Source organism: Accipiter gentilis, chromosome 1 (assembly GCF_929443795.1).
Source record: "Accipiter gentilis chromosome 1, bAccGen1.1, whole genome shotgun sequence".
Classification (NCBI taxonomy): domain Eukaryota; kingdom Metazoa; phylum Chordata; class Aves; order Accipitriformes; family Accipitridae; genus Astur; species Astur gentilis.
Window position 1 is genome coordinate 52,673,424 of NC_064880.1, and position 20,190 is coordinate 52,693,613.

General features: G+C 40.1%; 1 protein-coding gene across 3 annotated transcripts in view; it reads left to right on the top strand.

The window, feature by feature from the left end:
• The window catches only part of KIF5C (kinesin family member 5C), an 89,745-nt gene that overhangs the window by 22,541 nt on the left and 47,014 nt on the right, over positions 1-20,190 (top strand). For 2 of the 3 annotated variants that reach the window (XM_049808773.1, XM_049808764.1), the window contains exons 2-6: positions 4,113-4,203; positions 11,067-11,140; positions 15,590-15,694; positions 18,384-18,432; positions 19,316-19,371. In XM_049808773.1, coding sequence (XP_049664730.1) covers positions 4,113-4,203; positions 11,067-11,140; positions 15,590-15,694; positions 18,384-18,432; positions 19,316-19,371 — 375 coding nt within the window. Of the gene's footprint in view, positions 1-4,112; positions 4,204-11,066; positions 11,141-15,316; positions 15,511-15,589; positions 15,695-18,383; positions 18,433-19,315; positions 19,372-20,190 lie in introns of those variants that run through there. The other variant, XM_049808782.1, reaches the window with a different exon arrangement.

The window sequence follows — 20,190 nt, forward strand, 5'->3', positions numbered from 1 at the left end:
TATAAGGCACTTTGGGGATGGACCTTGGACTGTGGTTTCTGCCTCCGAGCTCAAATGCCTGAAAGTCAGGTGTCATCTTTCTTAGCATCATAACCTGCAGAGACACTGGTGGAGTTGACCCTGAATGTCTGAAGATCACAGGGAATTAATCATGAAATTGCATTAGGCAGCATGCAGCTCTAAGCACTGACCGCTTCTCATTTCCTGTCTATGTGGAATTTGGGGGGGGGGGGGGGTAGAGATTTTTTTTTAAACAGGAGATGTATTTGGTTATCTTTGAGACTGTATTAGCTTCCAGTTATAGTACTGCTCTGTGATGTTGCTTGTAAAATGATGGTTTTGGAAGGACATGCGTTTATGGTTGAGAACCTTTTTGTGCTTGTGAAATCCTCAGGTTTTTTTTAAATGCCAAGCCTGTAAACTTGGTAGGAAACTCTAAACATAAAGCTGGTGAAATAATAATTGGTAATACATATGAATAGTATTCTTTGTGTTATTGAAGGGCCAGAACAGAATCTATCTTACTGTCAATACAACTTCAACAGGAATTGTGTGGGTGGACCAGAGCACTTATCCTAGCCATTATGCAGCAATGGCATAAGTTAATGGAACAGATTGTCAGGGGGACTGTAGGAAGTAATGGCATGGGAAGGAAGATGTGATTTATGTATGAGAGGTAATACATTGCATATAATGAGAAAGTTTGGAAAATAATGTATGGAGGAGGTGCACAGATAAAGCTGTTGGCATCAACTCAGAAAATAACACTTTATTTCTAGCTGCTTATTACTTTCTTGAATAAGCTCTAATAAAGCTGAAATCTTCCTGATTTTGGTACTTAATTCAAGGTGAGTTACATTTGGAAAAAAAAAAAAAAAGCAGTTGTGTTATTTCTGAAGATGACAATAGGAGGAAAAGTACTGCTTGGGAACATGCTAAAAATAAGGTGATGTTCATGCTTGCTCACCCTCCCTCTCTGTTTTGGAGCAAAACCTTTGGATCTGCCAGCATGTTGCCTTTGTAGGATGGATATGGCTTTTTGCTTCCTTTGAGGAAGGTCTGTCAAAAATGAAGAGCTTATAACAATAACACCCTCCAAAACAAAACCAAAAGAAAACCCCAAATCCATAGTTTCCTCCAGAGAAAAATCTTCTATCTTAACAGTATCTTGGCAGATGAATTGCCACAGCTTTCCTTCAGGCTGGGCATCTTCTCCCTGTATAAGGTGTGGTCTCCTCCAGCCACTACAAGCTAAGGGCGAGTTCCTGTGGGACACGTGCAGAGTGGGTCTGTGGGCTGCCCTGCTGAGACATGGAAGGGGTGAGGGACAAGCCAGTGGGAGAGGCGGTGAAGGTCACAGCCTGCTACCAGGAGCTGGGTGGGGATGGTGGCGAGGAGGACTCCAAGGAGAGCTGGTGGGATGGAACGGTCAGAAAGCTGAACAAGGTGAGTGGGGTGACTCGGGAGGTATGCCCAACATTTCTCCAACATCAGAGACCCAAGCAGGATCTTCTGAACAAAGAAAGGAGGAGGAGGAGGAGGAGCTGAAGGAGCATGGAGTGCAGCTGGTGGTGTAGGTGGGGAGGAGAGGGTTGATCAGGACTGAGAGGATTTCGGGCAGAGGAGACGCGGTGGTAGAGCAAAAGAAGTTTAACCTCTCAAACTGAGGATAGACAGGGTCTGTGTCCAGTCATCGTACTCTCCTTTGCGGAAGGGAGCGTGAGCCTTGAGTTGTCTTTGTCCAAGATCAACGTGGAGATGAAGCACAAAAAGCCTCCCTAAAAACCCATAAGTGCTGCTGGATAATGGAGCATGCTCATTTTGTGTGGTTGGTGACTGATGCTTTGTGATCCTTCACATTCATTTGTTTTCTTCAGATATCAGTGATGGGTGTTCAGTCTTTTAGCTTCCCAGAACAAAAATCCCAAGGAAGACATTTGACCTATGTAGCACGTTTGTGAATGGCTGCTTTACATTTGTGGCTTTTCAGTTTGGCAGATAAGTAACAGTTGCAGCCAGTGTCTTTTTCAGCTGCATGCAGCACAATTATGATGAGATTGTTTTTTGGGGCTCTCTGACATTATACTTGTTCAGAGCTCAGTAGAAGAGCTGGATTGATTGCACCAGAGCAATGTTTGCCTGGAGTGCTGTGTTTGCCATGGTAGGATGATGTACTGGCATCGCTCTCTGCTGCTCTCTCACATTGCTTAGCTAATAAGCCTCAACTCAGGCATGAAGGAAATAAATGGGATAAGTGGATGGCTGAGGTTGTGTGTCCGTGTGTTTTTTGGCCTCTTGCATTAGGGCTTATTGTCTAGTGCTTGGAATAAGCAAAATGGGGGTAAGTAGGTAAAAAGTCCATTTGAGAAATTGTTCCAGAATAGTTACAGGAGGGCTGGGCAGCCCTTCTCATCCTGGGAGCGAAGAGCTTTGTCTAGCTGAGAGCCATGCAACGTGCACTGTCCGTGGAAAGCTGCGGAGAGACAGAATTTGGGGTAGGTGCCAGCTGGGTGCTCCCAGCAGTCCCACCACTCTCCTGGGGGCAGGGGCTGCTGCGGGTGGGGATTACGGGCTGGGGCTGCATTGGTGATGTCAGTCTGAGTTGCTTCTTTGGGCTTGTGTCTTACCAAGTGGGGTGCTTGCATGGCCCAGTGTTCACCCCATGCCAACAGAAGACCATGAATTATTTACTAAACAATTTATAAATTGCCTTCTTATCCTTGAGATCTGAAATTCTGGGATGAAACATGAAGAACACGCATTGCAGGGGAATGCAACTCTGTCATATTTTTCCCCTGTGGCTGTTAAGTACCCAAGTTTAAGGAGCAGGCAAGTGTAAGCTTATGATCTGCTTGAAGTAAAATCAAAGTGTGACAAAGATGGCTAATTGAGCACAGCATTTGAACAGCTGGCTGCAAATGGCAGAAATGGCACATCAACTCAACAGAACAAGACTCCTGCATTGGGTATCCAGCCACCTTGCAGTTTGCTTTGAAGCCCTTGTTATGCTGTTCTTGGAGCAGGTGTCACATCTTCGAAGGGGAATATTACAGGCTTTGATGGGAGATGAGAAAGATGTTACACGTCCGCTTAGTGTAACTTTAAATAAAGGAATCGTATTTTAAATGCAAATGTCTTGCTTGTTTTTGAGTTGTAAGGAGCTGAACTGCTGTCCTAAGAATTGATTTGCCTTTCATGTGTCATGCAAACCTATTTTTTGGATTGCTAATACGTGTTTCTCTTGTAACCAATTATACTCGCTACCAAGAGGAATCAAAATTTTCTGGAAGTGATGTGCAGGTTGTGCTACACCGTATATACATATGAGTAAGCGTCAGTCGTGCTGTCACCTGGGAATTAGGGCAGCTCAGTGTCTGTGGTGAGACAGTGGTGGTTCACAACCTGGAAATGGCTCTGATCCTCTTCAAAACGTCACTTTAGAGCTCTTTCCGCATGGCATCTTGTTATTTATTGTACTAAGGATAGAAATCATGACAATTTCTGAATAAAATACAAGCTTAGGGCAGCACAACAGTCGACTGGACTGCCTGGTTTGGGTCTAACCTATGGTTTTACCGACACATGTTTGCATGTTTAGCATAGGAATGAAACCAGGCTATTTCTGCTGAAGGAACACTTAGTGTGCTCGGACCATGCTTGGACTGTGCCGGGCCACCCCTGCCCAGCAAACTTCTGCTTCTCTCAGGTCTGATTGCTGTTTCTCACACCACAGCTTTCACTAGTTTGCAGTAAAAAACAACAAATCTTTTGCAAATATCTACATGGCTATTCCCTCTTAACTCCTAGGAGAGGAAGAAAATAATCAACTTTCAATTGCTGGTATTTCAGCTTATTGTTTCCTGCAACTGTAGCTGCTGACCCAAATGTGAACACACAGAAAACATATGCTGTGTTTTATTTGCCAGCTATAGAAAAGATGGGTTTGGAACACAGGAGATGTCACATCTGTTTAGTCAACAAAATATTGTCATCTCCATTGCACTGAATGGCTTCCTTTGTAGTAAATGCTGCATTTCGGGTTGCCTGTTAAATGGGGTCTATAAACTGTTTTAAATGCTCTTTATCTTACAGAGTTTCTCTTTTGTTTGCAGCAAGGGAAGCCGTATGTCTTTGATAGAGTGTTACCTCCTAATACAACCCAGGAACAAGTTTATAATGCCTGTGCCAAGCAGATTGTTAAAGGTAGGTGTTGTCTTTGTTCATTCCTGCTTGGGTGGAGGGAAAAAGTTGTCTCCCTGTCCCCTCAAGCTGTTTAAAGACAGGATAATAAATGTTTAGATGTCTGTATGGGAGTTTAGTAATTAGTAAGTCCAAGCATTTCCTTTTCTAAGGACTTGTCTGTGTAAAAAACCCAACCCAAAAAACCCAAACAAACAACAAAAAAAAAAAGGAAAAAGAGCTGAAGGAATTGCAGTAGTGCCTTACTTTCTCCTTGTGTGTGACTGTTGTTCCACACAAATACTTCCTTTTTGTGATATATGATAAGCAACAAAAAGCATGTTCTTCATGCAGCGTGAGACTGTTCAGTACAGGATGAGCATGTCTTTGAATGGGAGGATGGACCATTAAAGGGAAAATGTAGAAGGCACTGGTTTTGTAGCTGCTTTGCATGCAGATAGCTTGCATTTAAAAATGAAATGAGAACACAAGTGGCCATTGGATAGCACCCTATTTGTTTAAAACAAAACCTTCATAAACTGTTGAAATTTCAAGATTATAACTTGGGAATCAAACTTTTTGGGTGCATTTCAATTGCTTGCCATACTTCCCCTGCCTCCCAAATCACCCTTGGACCTCCCACTTGGTTCTGATGCTGGATAGTCCATCCACGACGGTATTGCAACTGCTACAGCGTCTCGGGGTTTACGAGCAGTACCTGGCCTAGTTGTTCCCTGGCCTTCTGTGGCGTCCCTGTGCCCCCCAAGACCTGATCCTCAGTTTTTATTTTTGAATAAAAGTATGTAGACAGTGGTAGTTGTGTCAGAGGTGGTCAGAGTTGTGCTTGTATGGCAACACAAGGCTGCACATTGAACGCTGTGGAATTTATGTGGCATGAGAGATTTGGGGTTTCAGCAGGAGTTGCTGAAGCAGCGTTGAAGGACTCAGTAGCGTTTCAGGCATGGAGCTGGATCTGCTGAGAGCTTGTGTGCCTGCCGGTGGGGAGAGGTCCCTGGGGTGAGCAGCCCTGCTGCAAACTCTGGGTTCTGTTCTGGGGGAAATTGGTTGGCTCACTCGGACAGCCTCGAGCAAACCAACATGTGTGTAGTCTAGATGATTGGGGGTGAGGAGTAGAAGCAAAATTATTTGATGTTGGAGAGAGGAAATGAGTCATAAGATTTCAGCTGCTTCTTCTCAGAGGGGAGCCTAATTATGGCAATTCTGACTTCAGACGAGTAAGCCTTCAATAAAAACTGGTGGGATTGGAGTTGTAAAGCTTAGAAATCATTAGTTCGGGTTGCTGACATGCCACTCGACTTTTGAAGTTTGGGGAACTGTTTCAATACTACAGTGTGTACCAACAGAAGCAGCACATCGCTGTTTGTAGACTTGTGGAGGGTATTTATATCCCCTGTGGAAGTTGGTTTCCTCTGAAAATGGTGAGAGAAATAAAATCCCGTTTGAGAGCAATTTGGAAGACCTAAATCAGTGACTAAGTCTTCTTCATTAACCAAATAGAAAGGCAAATATTTTCCAAAGTCAAACATACCTTTACATGCGTGTTAACTTGGACCATCTAGATAACTTGAAAGGCAAGTTTGATGGGGGGGAGGGTGCAGAAGAAAGGAAAAGAGAAGGAGAAATGGGAAAAAAAAAGAGAAGGAGAGAAAGAGGGAGTGAGAGGAGGGGAGTGATGGAGAGGGAGAGAAAGGGAGAGGAGGGAGAGAAGGAGAGTATGAGACAGGGAGGGAGAGAGAGCACAGCATTACCGGAGTGGTGTTCTTGAGCTCTGGGCTTACATTTCCTTATGTTTAATTTCCAGTTTAAAGCCTAATAAAGTGAAGAATGTGAAATGGACTGGGCTGTTTCTGATAGACTGGAACAATGTAATTTACTACATGGAAATATGAGCTGACTGCATTACAACTTGGAGCGCTATTTAAATCTTTAAGACTTTTTTAGATAGCTTTTCAAGGTTACCATTTGTTATCAGATTTCATTATACTCCCATGAAATGGCTGATGGTTTCATTGTGATTAACGTTATTACAGAAAATGCCAGCTGGCCTAACAGTCTCTAAAACAATGGTTATAATAACTATGTTGACAGTAAGAATGATCTAAATGAGGTTTTTTTCACTAAAGAAGAAATGGGATTAGGTTTAAGTAAACAGCTCAATGACTAAGTCGAAGTATTTCACATTCCATACGTGAGAAATATGAGAAACAAGGAGATTAATTTAGAGGAGGAGAAGAAATCTGTGTGTTACAGCAATTTGCATCAGGGTGGGCACTGGGATGGTGTTTGTTCAAGGTACTCCCAAGGGTAGAAGTACCAGTAGTGGAAGTGTGTGGGGAATCGTCACTGGTGCATGTGACCACAGTTTGAGAACTTGTGTTTGCATTTTTTAACCAAACTAAGAAATACCACTAAATCTGAAAGGGAACAATAGTGTATGATTGCCATCACTTTTGCTTTGTTTCCCACTGCTCTCTATTGCCAGAAAACAGCTTTGTCTTCTCAGTCTACACAGATGGATGTCTGTATCCGGATTTTGCATCTTTCCTACAATTACATTGTGGGGAGAATATATAATGGCCCAAGCTATTGCTGAGCACTGAAGCTTTGAGCGCGTTAGTGCACGTGTGAACATCTGCACATTTGTGTGTCCTCTGAGGAGGAGAAAATTGCTTGAATGATTTTTTGGGCAGTGGGGTTGATCTGTCAATGGGTAGTGTATTGACTTTCTATTCTGGTTACAAATACGGGCCTTAAATGCTGAGTCGCAGAACTAGAAAGCTTAGAGATGGAAAAGGTAAGTATAGAGCTAAAAATTTGGTCGTAGAAATGAGGCTGTGGAGGACTTCTGTAAAGCCATTTGGTCTTTCTTCTTGCCATTAAGACTCCTGTACTTGTCCGTGGTCCATTTGAAAGGTCTTCACTCCACAGCCACCCTTGGCTGTTTGTTGCAGAGCTCTGCTGGGCACTTGGGTGCTGCTGGAAAGGCTTTCTGGGTCCCCAGCCTGAGCGAGTCTGGGTTGTAGCCCCAGCACAAGGGCTACAGTTTTAGACCGTTGCTACTTGTCCTGTCTGTCCTCGTCAGGAAAAAGGCCATCTGGCAGCAGTTCAGTGGCTGAGTTGAGTAGCTGGCTTTTGTGGGGAGAGTAAATCAAACTGAAAATCATTGTGGGGAGAGCGGGACCAGGAATTAAGAAAAGCACTTGGACTTTTTTTGTTTGTTATGAGTTACGTAAAAGTCCCAACTGATCTTTGTTCGGTCACTTTGTTCATCTGTTTTTTTCCCCTCTCCCTCCCTCCCCCTTAAGTTTTGTGCAGGCTGTTTCTGTCTGGGACTGTCTTCTCTCTTTATTCAGTTGACAGATGGTATATTAACTGTCATAAGGTGGAAAGCCTTCCAACAAAAATAACCTCTTCGACTACTGAGACCACTGACTTTTTTTAACTGCAGGTGATGCAAAGGACTATTTTTTTTTATAGAATAAGGTATTTTTTGCTAAATGGGAAGGTAAATTTCTTATCTATGCTTCCTCAAGCAGAATGTATCTTTAGTATATGCATTGATGCAAATTCTGAGCAAGTTTCTTACATAACAGTTGATTAATCAGGTTATTTTCCCCCTAGGCTGTGTACCAGTATAGAGCTGACATTGTACCTTGCATTCACCTGGAGATAATAAGCCTTTTTTTTTTTTTTTTTTTAAATCAAAACTTTTCTTTTCCCCTTTTCCCCTTTCCCCCTTTCCCCTTTTCTTCCCCTTTTCCCCTTTTCTTAACAAAGTTTGGCAAAAGGGGAAATAGTAGTAGTGAACTCTTAGATTCTGTTTAACTGTCCTGGAAATACAAAGGTATTTGGATGCTAGGTGGTATTTTAGAAACAAACAGGAGTTGCACATGTTTGCTCGAGGGTTTCTGAACCACCCCCTCCAGGACAATTGTATATATTTTTTGGTGCCTAAACACCTTTGAAACTCTACTCAGTTCACCTTCCAGACATTTTAGCTCATCTTCCCCATGTGCCTGGCTTTCATCTAAAGAGGATAATGAACAAACCTTCTTTTCCAACTTCCAGCTAGATTTTAGTTCAGAATAAAAAAGTCCAAACACAAATATTTTCCTTCCTTGCTGGCCAACAAAGGTGGAACCTTCTATACACAATAGATAGGGAGTACTTACAACTGGTTGTAGCCTCAAAGGTTAAATGTGACTGCTTCCCTGTTTTATTAAAAAAAATTCAAATACAGTTGCATTAAATATTGCCTTGCCTATGGGCTATTTTGAAATTTAGTATTAACCTGATGAACTTTTTAAAAGGAAATAATGTTTCTGTATTAAAAAAACAAGGTATAACTTTTATCTCCTGTGAGCTGCTGCCACTGCTCTTACGCTGCAGATCCTTGGGTGTATCTCTGTCTCTACCTCCTTGGTCCTGCTCTTCATGTTTCTGCTGGTTCGCCCAAGCTAGACCCATTGGTGCAAGTTGAGTGGAGCTCCTAGCAGAATTCGGTTTGAAGTTTTAATCATCAACAATCTTCAGGAATTTGCTAAGCAGCTGGTTTTCTCTTGCTAATGCTTTAATGTCTTCCAGAGGCAACGCTTAGTATATATTGAGGATTTATTGGAAAAAATGCCATTAACATTGCACACATGAATGTTCACGTGAGTGGACTGTGAACGCGGTGCAGCCGGAGGGCCAGCAGCGAGGCTCACCAGGTGTTTTCTCCTGCATTCAAGCTACTGTCGTTGTAGTCCTTCCCTTCCACTCAAGTTCGTTCTGTGTTGAACTGAAAATCCATGAGATATTCCCTTCAGAAAAGCACTGGTGAATGAATGTTTTGAAATACCAATAACGTGGAATTTGGCCCTATTTAGAAGCCTGTTGGTGAAGTAATGGGTCGAAGGCATGAACTCAGGATAGCGCTGCATCTATGGCTGGACATCTGGTTTTTTATCTATGTAATTATTATTTATAATTACTAATTTTAAACTTTGTTTCCCTAAAGCAAGATATAAGCAGTGTCTCTATTTTTATAAACAGATGAGGATGCTAAATTCATACAAAATGTTAATACCAGAATGACAGTAATTATAGTCTCTAACTTTGTCATTCTCCTAGATGTCAAGATTTGAAAAATTTACCCAGCAGTACTCTGTGGAGGTCTATACAACCTCTGAAATGTCTGTCCTCTTCAGCTCTCCAAAATAGTTCTGCCACAACTTAAAGCAGTTACATTCTGTGTTTAATTAGTATATATATTTTTAAATGGCTTCATTCCAATTTCATCCTTACTCAGTGTTGCTGTGTAGGAAATGTGGCTCTATGTAGCAGTTGTCTTTGAAAAAGATGTCTTTCCCTTTCCTTTCTTTTTATCCATTTCTTTTCTTTGAAATCACCTTCCTGTGGTTTTTCTCTGATTTTTTTTCGTGCTTGTTCCTTCTTCATTCTTTTTATATTTATCTAATGTATCTTATTTCATTATCCTTCCTATCTGGAACTTCAACATACATATAGAGATACAAATAAGGAGATTATATGTGTGTGTAAGATGTAAATGTAATATGTATGACATCATATGGAATAATATATAATATAGTTGTGTGTATATATTTACTATAAATACACACACACACACACTTTTTTCTCCTGGTAGCCTCTATTAGTGTAGATACAGAGGATGGGAAATGTAACAAATATTTCAGAAGCAGAGAAGGCCAACTCTAAAAGCAGGAGACACGTTCGGAAGTGGCCGTGGACAGGGAACTTTCTGCCCTGCCAGATGGCAGCTGGGCTTTGGTGCCTGTTCTCTGTACCCTCTGCAGGCTGCAAGAGTCGAGCTTTCCTTTTGCTTTTATGTTTGCACTGTTGCCTCCCCCCTGGCTTTGCTGCTTTATCTCCGTCCGGTGGTTCTGCTCCGGAGGCCCGTAGCAGAGCTCCGGTACCTAGTACGATGGGAAGGTGGGCGTCCCGGAGCAGAACACGCTGGCCAGCATCCTTCTCGCTGCCCCCGGGGGCTCTGGGGGGTCTTTGAGAGGAGCCTGATGGGAGCAGCAATGGGGTTATCACCACTGGGTTTTAGATTGAAGGTTTCCTTCCTTCTTCATCAGCAACTATAATAAGTGTTACTCTTCTTTACATGAAAGCTGCATAAATAGGTAGCCCTACTTAAGTCTTTAAATTCACTTGCCTGGAGCGAGTCCAACCCAGTAATCCTTTCAATGGTAACGAATGGAAGTGGGACTGTGCCTGAGAACCAGCTGGTTTACAACCCTCCCGGACTTCTGAAAGCTGCTGTAGACATTAACCGCTACAAAGTTAAAAGTGAATATTTTTATATCTTAATGCAATATAAAATTATTCATTCTGCCTTGAGAGAAGTATATTTTCAATAAAGCAAATTCCTGTTCATCTGACTTTTTTCTTGCTTTGCTCTCCTGCTTTGCAGACAAGCTTGGAAATTAATGAGGCTGTGAACTGTTGGGGGTGTTAGAGTAGTAGAAATATTCAGTATGAGCTTGTTTAATTTTCTCTGTGGTGCGTGATGGTTTAAAATGCAGGCAATTAAGTTTTCTCTTTCTCATGTTGCACAGGTATATTGGATAATATCTAGTGTCTAGAGAGATTCCCCCCCCCCCCCCCCCCCCCCAGGAAAGTAAGAGAGATGTCAATAATTCTGTAATTCTCTAATTTAGTTTTTATTATGAAATTTATTTTTTTTTGGCCTAAAGGTAGCTAGTTATGTCGTATTTTCCCCATTCATTATTGCACAAACTATTTTCTAAGTGAGCTTCAACATTGTAGAAGACTTATGAGATGCTGATAATCCAGCTTTAAGATGTCAATGTGAGTTTTAATTGTTTTTCTTCTTGCAGATGTTCTTGAAGGCTACAATGGCACAATCTTTGCCTATGGACAGACATCATCAGGAAAAACGCATACTATGGAGGTACAGTGGCAAAATTAAATCAGTTTGGTAGCAGCAGTAGAATTATGTGTACCAATTACCTGAACAAGCCAGCTATCTGGAGCACTCAGCTGTGAGTGACATATAAATAAAGATCTGGGTATGTTTAGCTTCTACTGTCTTTTAAGCTGTGGTATTTCTTTCAATGTGGAAGTTTTTCCAAGAGATGTCTACACATGTCTAGGTAAACTAACAAATGGTGAATGAAAAGTATCGAGAATAGTTTCTCTCTATTTGTTGTAAAAATTTAGGTATGTATATATTTTAAAGGATTTGAGTGAGATTTGCTAATCCACAAATTAAAATACTAATAAGAGTCTGTAGAGTTCCCTTGCATGCAGGATTATAAAAATTCATGCCTTGGTTATTGGTTTTCTCATTTGCACTCCCCTTCTGGGAATACCAGTCTCTCATGCTGCAGCACAGATGCACGAATTTGAGAATTGTTGCTTTGGAGGAGGAGAATACCAAATTCCAGTGGCTGAAGTCCTAAGTCCGTTCATATTTCTGCTACATGAAGTGTGACAGCGTAGTTTTTTTCCTCTGTGTTTTGTTTTTTTTTTTTTAACTGTTCAGTTAGAAGACAGTTAGATATTTTAGTCTCTTGCTACAAAAGGAGGATCGTTCAAGCATTTAATCCTTGCCTAGCATTGTTCCATCACAACGCTGTACAAGCTGAGTGTATGCCTCCTGGAGCATTTCAGTTCAACTGTGAACTTTAAATAGGAGGTCTACAGGAAAGTTTTGCTAAATGAAAGGAAAAAATAAGCTTTCATTTGTTTGACAGCATCAGATGGTTTTGCTACACGACTAACGCAGGTGACCTACCTAACCTGAAGGTTAAAGGAGAAGGAAAGCAATATTCTCTTGAGCCAGCAGGCCCTGGTGAAATTGCTGTTTGATTGCCACAGTTGCTCCTTTCCTGGAGGATGCAATAACTGATGCCTCATGTCTAATTAAGTCTGTCCTTGCAAAGATGGGGGAAATCACTAGCTCAGCCCTCACAGATGGCACAATGGCTGAGTAATCCACCAGCTCTGAATGTAATTAAATCAAAATGTCTGCAGGGCTTGAGCTGGTGCTTCCACATGGCATGGGGAAAGATCTCTTAAAGCCAGTTTATATTGAGAATTACAAGCTGTGATAAAGAAAATGACTGTAGAAAAATGGCTGGTTTGCTTCTTTCATAAAGAAAAAGCTGTCATTTTAAAGTGGAATCAAGTCTATATTCAGTTTTAATCCCCCTTTTAACCTAACATCCTCTTGTAAAGTTGCTAAAGCATGTTGTGGAAGAAAAAAATAGTCTGAAGTTGAAGAAATAGTAAATCCTCTTGGTAAAGCTGTTACGGAGGATTTTCTGTGAAATGCTTCATAGTATTAATGTTAAGCTTAAACAGGACACGGTAGTATAATACAGCCAGGACAGACTTTCTGACATACATAGGTCTTTCTCCTGTGCTAGATAAAACATTTGCCAACCTGTATAGCAGGATAGATACCTTCTTAAGAATTACATATTTTTGCCCATAAGATTGTATTGATGGGCTTTGACCTTACAGCAGTTTTCAATACTAGGTCCCTATAGATTGTAGTCATTATGCCAACATCCTGAAATAAAACAGCAGTCTCAAATGTTACATTTCACTAGCCACTGCCTGCCTGCTGTGTTTAAATGTGGAAATTAATGTTCTTATTAAAATGAGAGGCTTTAATGAGCAGTGAACTCTCCGTCCGGGTGTTTTGGGGGAGTTTACTAACTGCAATGTCAGCATGGCAGCAGCAGCAGCACATTTCTCCAAACTCTTTCTGAGGTTACAGCTAAATCTATGAGAGTGGGGTTTTTTTCTTCTTCCAGCTTTGCAGTGAATAGCCTACCTTTACCATTCTCTTCCCTTCCAGTTTATGGTCTCCATAAATTATAGTGGGATCTGCTGCAATCATCTCTTGTTTTAATAAAAATCCATTTATAATAGAGGAAAAATGAGTATTTTTCAATGCATCACAGACTGCTGGTGTGACAGCATTTTAAAGATCTTAACTCTTTCTTTATTGTATTCGTTGGACATGATCTTGCTTCACCAAAGTTTTTACTGACTTAAGTATTGCGAAGGCCCAAGCCCAAAAAGTTGTACATACGGTGGTTGAGTTACATGCACATTCAATCATGTTTTACAGATTGATTTCTCTTCTGAGCTAGAGAAAGCTATATAAAGGAAAGCATAATTATTACAGGGCTTGTTGGGGTTGGGAGCATGTTTAATTAAATACTTTTATAAGCTGCCACTTCGCAACAATGGTTAGGGGATATGTTTACCTCATGCAGTGATTCCAAAGCTGATGCACCTCTGTGCAGACAGAAATCTCTGCAACACAACTTTGCATTCAAACCATCCTTTGGCTGAGCCAACAACCCAGCTTGATCAAAGCTGCTGTAGAAAAGGGGGCACTGCAAAGCTACAGCATTTCTGGTTCTATAGCTGCTTTTGCTGCATTTTGCAGTACTTTATAGCGTAGACATACCTTTGGTTGGATTTGTGCGCAGTGAAGAAATATCAGCAACTCTCTGTTTATCCTAGTTTAGGAGAAACTCCTTTCCCCTCTTTGGGAAAATGCCGTGCAGTAATACAGGGTATTCAGTTGGTTTCCGTGAACTTTTCAACGACTTCTTCAGGGAGATGGGATGGATAGTGTGAAAATTGTATTGCAGTCTGTTCAATAACAGCGCTGTGTGCTGGAACTGAGGGCTGTGGTGCCAAGGTAAAACAAAGTGTTGGGGTTTGTTTTAAGTGTGCGTTTGTGCAAACAAGTTTTCCCCTCCATCAGGGATTTAGCTTATTTAATCACGCTCTTTTTCATTCTCATAGTCTGAAATAAAATGGTGTATCATATGACAAGGACTTTTTAGTTTTTGAGAAGCTTGATAGAATGTTGGATATGGTATAGCACTTAACTGCTTCTGCTGCAGAAGGTAATATTATTTGTATAATATAAATATTTGTGTAATATAAATAAAATATTCACAGTTTAGATACAGCTGAGTGCTGCTTTATAGGGATGGCAGTCAGCAATGTAACTGATTCATGTATATTCCCTCCCTCTTTTTCTCCAAGATGTGTATGTATTTTGAGGGCAGAAACCTAGTAACTGCTCTAAATACAGGCTTTGACATAGAGGGAGAGAATATGTCAGTTCTTTGTGTTAAATTTCCTTCATCCTAGGTTGATGCTTAGAATCTGACTGTCATTTGCACCAGCTTTAGCATAAGGGAAGTGATGTCTAGGAAGACCATGTTCAAGTATACTAATAAAGGCTGAGGAACTTGGAAAACAGGTCAATGTGACCCACTAGTCATTCACAATCATGCATAATATTGAAAAGCACATGTACATGTGTATGATTTTCTTTCTCTTTTGCCAAAAAAAATTTGGTGTTTAATAATCTTTAGCAATTACAGATCAAATCTGACTTCCCATGATTTGGAATTGTATGGTTACCCACTATATTTAAAAAAAAAATAAAAAAATTCGCTTCCACTATTTGGAGTAAGATGCTTTGTTGTGCTGATATGGGCAGTATTACTTAGACAAAGATATATTCAAAACGTATATTAGAGTTTCTAGATGCTATGTTCTGGTGGAGTCTTACGACTACTGACTTATTATTGCATATTTAAGCAGTTTCATAAAACATTTGGAAATAACAAAACAGTATATGCTATAGCCAGAAAAGGTTTTTATTTCGAGTTTATATTTCTATTCAGTTTTCAAGTGGTGTTAGCTTTCTTGTACGTGTATGGCTATTTGAAAAAGAGCAATGCAACTAAAAGGAGCCACGCAGCCAGGGAAATTGTTGTTTTTAGGTAATATTCAGTTCTTGAAAGAATAGAGGAAGGTAGTTGTGCAAATTAACATGGAGAACAGTAGTGTTTGTAAGGCATGGTTCTCTGGCAATAGGCCCAGCAAGCTCAAATCAGAATATATTATTCTAATCCCCAAATCCCCGCAACCCAGATTTTCCTTTAGCTTTCTAGCATAGTGGTGAAAGAGAAACAAAATGCTTTAATACTTCTTGTTTCTGACATGTTTCCAAATATCTGATTTAACTGGGAGAACCGGGCTGTAATTTGTACCTTTGTTTGTGTTTATTCATCTCTCTTTGGTCAGAGAGTGACAGTGTAAATAGCGGCAGGACAGCATGCTTGGCAAATGGCAGGAGCTGACAAAAGAAATAGGTGCTCCATCGGGTGAGGAGTGCTAACGCTTCGAGTTGTTCTGCCACCTTTTCTGTGCACTTATATCAAGCAAATGCCCCCCCGAGCAGCAGACACGTTCATAGGGGCCTGCTGGAGGAAGGTGTGTTTGGACAAGGCTCGCTCCTCTCTGGTACCTGAGCAAGGCTTTCCAAGTTAACAGTTTGGTTCTGTGTCCGCAGGGGAAGCTGCACGACCCTCAGCTCATGGGAATCATTCCGAGAATTGCACATGACATCTTTGATCACATCTATTCCATGGATGAAAACCTGGAGTTTCATATAAAGGTAAATGCGGAATGACGTGTTACGTAACGGGTCAGATGGAAGAAAGTTGAGCTGGATGGGAAATCTGCATTCATGCTATAACATTGTGCTGCAGAATTTTTCCTTTCTGCCTTTTATAGCTCAAAAACCCATTACGTTACTGAGGATATTTACTAGGAATAATCTAATACAGTTAGTTACTAGCCTTTGACGGAAGTTTTTCTTGAGCATGTTTTCAGCTCAGGTTTGCTAGTCTGTTGATTGCCTTGTCTCTCACCAGAGTTGATAGGCTAGCCAACACGGTAAGAAAACGCTTAGTTCACTGCAGCTTCTCCAAAGACTGTGCCTCAGCCCCACTAGTTATGGCCATAAATACCATTGATCTGCATAATGTTTGTGAGAATACTGATTTGTTGTTCCTATCTGAACGATGAAAACAGTCCTCCTTAATATGTAGGTTTGAAATGGAGGAAAGATGGCTTTGAGCAATTACGGAAGGATATTTAAAAGTAATTTTTAGCTCAAAAGCTTATGTCTGGGTTCCTTAAAATGGTGGTCTAAGTCTCGATTTGAACAGCCACTATGTTTTTCCATGTCCCTAGCTTGATACCAACCATATGATCTCTCAAATTTTTTGAGTGACCTTTAATTCCTACCGTTCATCCACTCTCCGGGGGAGCTGCCAGCCATGGGGGGGCATTGGTCCATCTGGCAGAGTGGGGGTCAGGCTACAGCTTGCTTCCAAGCAGACATCAGTAAAATTACCCAGTAGATTGCAGGAAAAATGAGTATTCCTCTGTGTCATCCCTCCCCAAAACACACAAAATATAACTAGATGGCTTCAGTAAAGTTAAGTAGCTGAGCACAGGTAGAATGTGAAAGCACTGTCCCTTCTCCTACTGTGACCAGGTGATGCTTTCTGAGAATGGACCTCTCCTCCTCCTCTGTCCCTCTCATGCCTAGAAGTTAGAGATGAGTGACTTCTTAGTGCTGCTTGCATTAAAGTCCTTGAAGCACTTCTGGGGGTATACATGTGTGTATATGTATTCTAATAATATAGCAGAGTACCTCTGAATGAGCTGCTGATCTTCTGGAAGGACTAGGTCATTTTGTATCGAGAAGCTTCTTAGAAGTGCCTGTTTGTGGGGGTGCTTATGAAGTACAGTCAGAAGAAGCAGCCTTGCGAAGTACAAATAAGTCATCTAAATATTTTAATAGACCTTAGATTGTAAAATATTGAGCTGCTTAAGAAGAGAGGCCCCTGAATTTTCATAGAAATGGCTTCCATAGAAGTGACACTGATTTCTTATCATCATCTGTAAAGTTGTCCTGTGGCTACTGCTATTCTACATGATAGCACTTGGATACCGACAGATGGGGACCCCGTTGTACGAGATGTAGTAAATTCCTGTCCCGGCAGAAGATTATCACTTCATAAATCACGTTCTGCCAGCACTGAATTGTTTCAGTGGTTTCCTATGGTAGTTGACATTTATGAATATCTTAACAGAAAAGCTGCCTAAATAGCAATGAATGAGTGAGTGATTATACAAGGAGCTGTCATTGAGAGAAATGCAAGTTCTGTCATTGAGAGCAAGAATTTAACCAAACTGTCACACTCTTTTAATGACTGAGCTAACGCTGAAAAATAATATCTTTTTTTCTCTCTCCCTCTTTAATAGAGACCTGTTTAGAACAGGGAGGGGAACTTGGTAATCACCTCTGTGTGTTGGTCCTTAGCAGTGTGTTAATAGGATAATATAAAGCACGTGAGTTAAGTCTGTTGAAATGAGCTGGTCCAGCGGATGGCTTTAAAGGGGACACAGGTGAAGTAAATGCACAAAAGCAAAATATATCTGTATTTAATAGCAGTGGTCACATAGGAAGATCAACTCATCAGTATAAAAAACCCCAGACATAATTTATTTTTCACGAGAGAAAATGATACTTTATTAAATAGCTAGAGTTTATGGATACCTAGAATTTAGCCATCTACTATTCTAGCTAAATAATCCCTGGATAAAGTTTATTTAGGGTACGGTTAGACACCATGCCCCTAACACATTTCTGTTTGCTTCTGTGAGTCAAATACGCTTTTATTAAGAGAGTCATTCATTCATTCTCACTCTCCTTAATTTTTTTTTTTGTTCCTGAGGACAATTGTCTCTGTTACAGAAGAGTTCATTTTCAGTTTCTTCTTTGGGACTTGATTCAAGACAGAACTTCTACATATGCTTTATTTAAAAGTTTAATCTGTATTGCTTAGGCTTATGTAACTTGTATGTTAAACCACTGAAGGTGCTATCTGCTTTTGTGCTGGTGAATATCAATATACCTCTTACAGTTGTCAAATGTCCTTCCTCATGATGCAGCTGTACTGATATGATAATAGTTGAATTCACTTGATTCTGTTCAATGTTTTTGCCAATTTTACCTGTATTAAAAAAAAAAAAAAAAAAAGGATGATGAGAGTTGTCTGAAGTTTTTTTTTGTATACTTTCCTGATGAATCTTTGATAAATGGAGAAAGATCAATGACTCGTAAATCATTCAAAATACAAGTATGTTCACATGAAAGATGCAAGTCAAACTATGTGGGGGGTGGGTTTCATTTTTTCTTTGATGCTTTTTATTTTGACAGATATGGAAATATAGGTACAGAGGCTTTTCAGTTGCCAAAGTTTAAATCGGTAATGTTTATGATTAATTAGGTTTCCTACTTTGAGATATATTTGGACAAAATAAGGGACCTACTTGATGGTAAGTTCTGCATTTCCCATGTGGTAAGTTCTGCATTTCTTAAGTGTTTTTTGGCTTGGTATAGTGCTTTGAATCAACGCTTAAGGGGAAAGAGTTACGTTCTTTGAGAGGGATTTAAATTTAAGCTGTATGACAGGGTTTGTGAAAGAGAATTTTGCAATTTAAGTTATCTGATCTCTGACTCTTGCACAGCTACTTCTGCAGTGCTACATAGCTTGATTATAAATCAGTGAGTACAGAGAATTTTACATACTTCAAAGCAGGTCTGAGCCTCATTGGCTTGTATATTCTTACAGTAAAACAGTAATTTAAAAATGTACATACTGTTCTGTTGAGGTTTTTCTGTTAAATTTAGAATACATTCAGTTCAACATATCCCTTGCTTTGCCTCTGTTAGGTAGAGTCTGTTGGGAGTGATCTCTCTCTCTTACAGCTTGTGTCTCTGTATATGTGTGCTGTGTGTTAATGAAAGTGTGAATTGTCTGTGTTTGAATCAGTCTGAAGATAGGGAAATGTATGCTAATGGTAACACAAAACCAGGAACATGTATTTGTGCTTTTTTGAATTCCGGTGAGTTCTTCTGACTCTTTTGAAATTCTTGCTGGTTTGGCAAAATCCAGCTTGGTCTGTGTTTATTTTATTAAACCAAGCAATAAACAAAAGCTTTTGTGCCGTAAAGTTAACTTTAAAGAAACAGGCACAAGATTGACAGAACAAGAAATGAGTTTTATATAACAGAAATATTTGTAGTTCATAAGGAGTGGGAAGCGACTACAATTCTCATTTGCAAATTTAATACATTCACGGTGTTTGTCTGTCATGCCTATAGTTGACACATTATTACCTGTGGAATATTCCTGATGATGTCCATCTTTTTTTCTAGTGTCAAAGACAAACCTCGCTGTACATGAAGATAAAAACAGAGTTCCATATGTTAAGGTACAAGGAAAATTTGATGCTCCGTTTTTCATTCTTTCTTACCTATGCATTTATTTACACATTTCCATTTGTATCTCAGTGCACTTGCTGAAATGGTTCAACTCTTGTTCAAGTCTTGAATGTTCAAGCAGTATTGGTCCCTGGATTTAAACAGTTTCCTGAAATATTAATGGGCTTGAATCACGTTTGCTTTATTTTCCTGACTTCAAACATTTACATTTTGTTAGTATGGTGTTAAATTTTAGGTATTCATATTCCGTTTTATGTCAGCCATGAAAGAGAACATCTTGAGAAGAATTTTGTTCTTTAATATCTTGTTGCATAGATGCTGTAATCTCGCAATGTTTTAGAACAGATTTGTTTAGTTAGGAATTTGTTTTATGACTTCCTGGGCCCTCCCTTAAATGTGATATACTTGTTATGAACATATGTGAGCCTTAATAATATATGTACAATATTATTCCATTTATTCTCATCCTGGTGAGGGCAAAAAAAAATTGATTAAAATAAATCCTTCAGTAATATTACATTAGGGCAGAGAACAAGGACTATGCATCTTGTCTTACAGTTTGAGAGAGAAAAACTAATTTGGGTATGGAATCTAACCCAAATTAGTAACAGGAATATATGCTGTATCATTCCATGTCGTCTACATACAGAAGCTCTTTTCTGCTGCATGTTTGGATTTGATGGAGTCTTTAATGTTGTGAAAGAAAATTGTCTCTCAAGTTATCCCGTGGACTCCTCCTGAAAGTCATACAAAGGCATGTTTTGGTCCATTGCCTCGCTAATGATCATGTTGGATGTTGATGGTTCTTC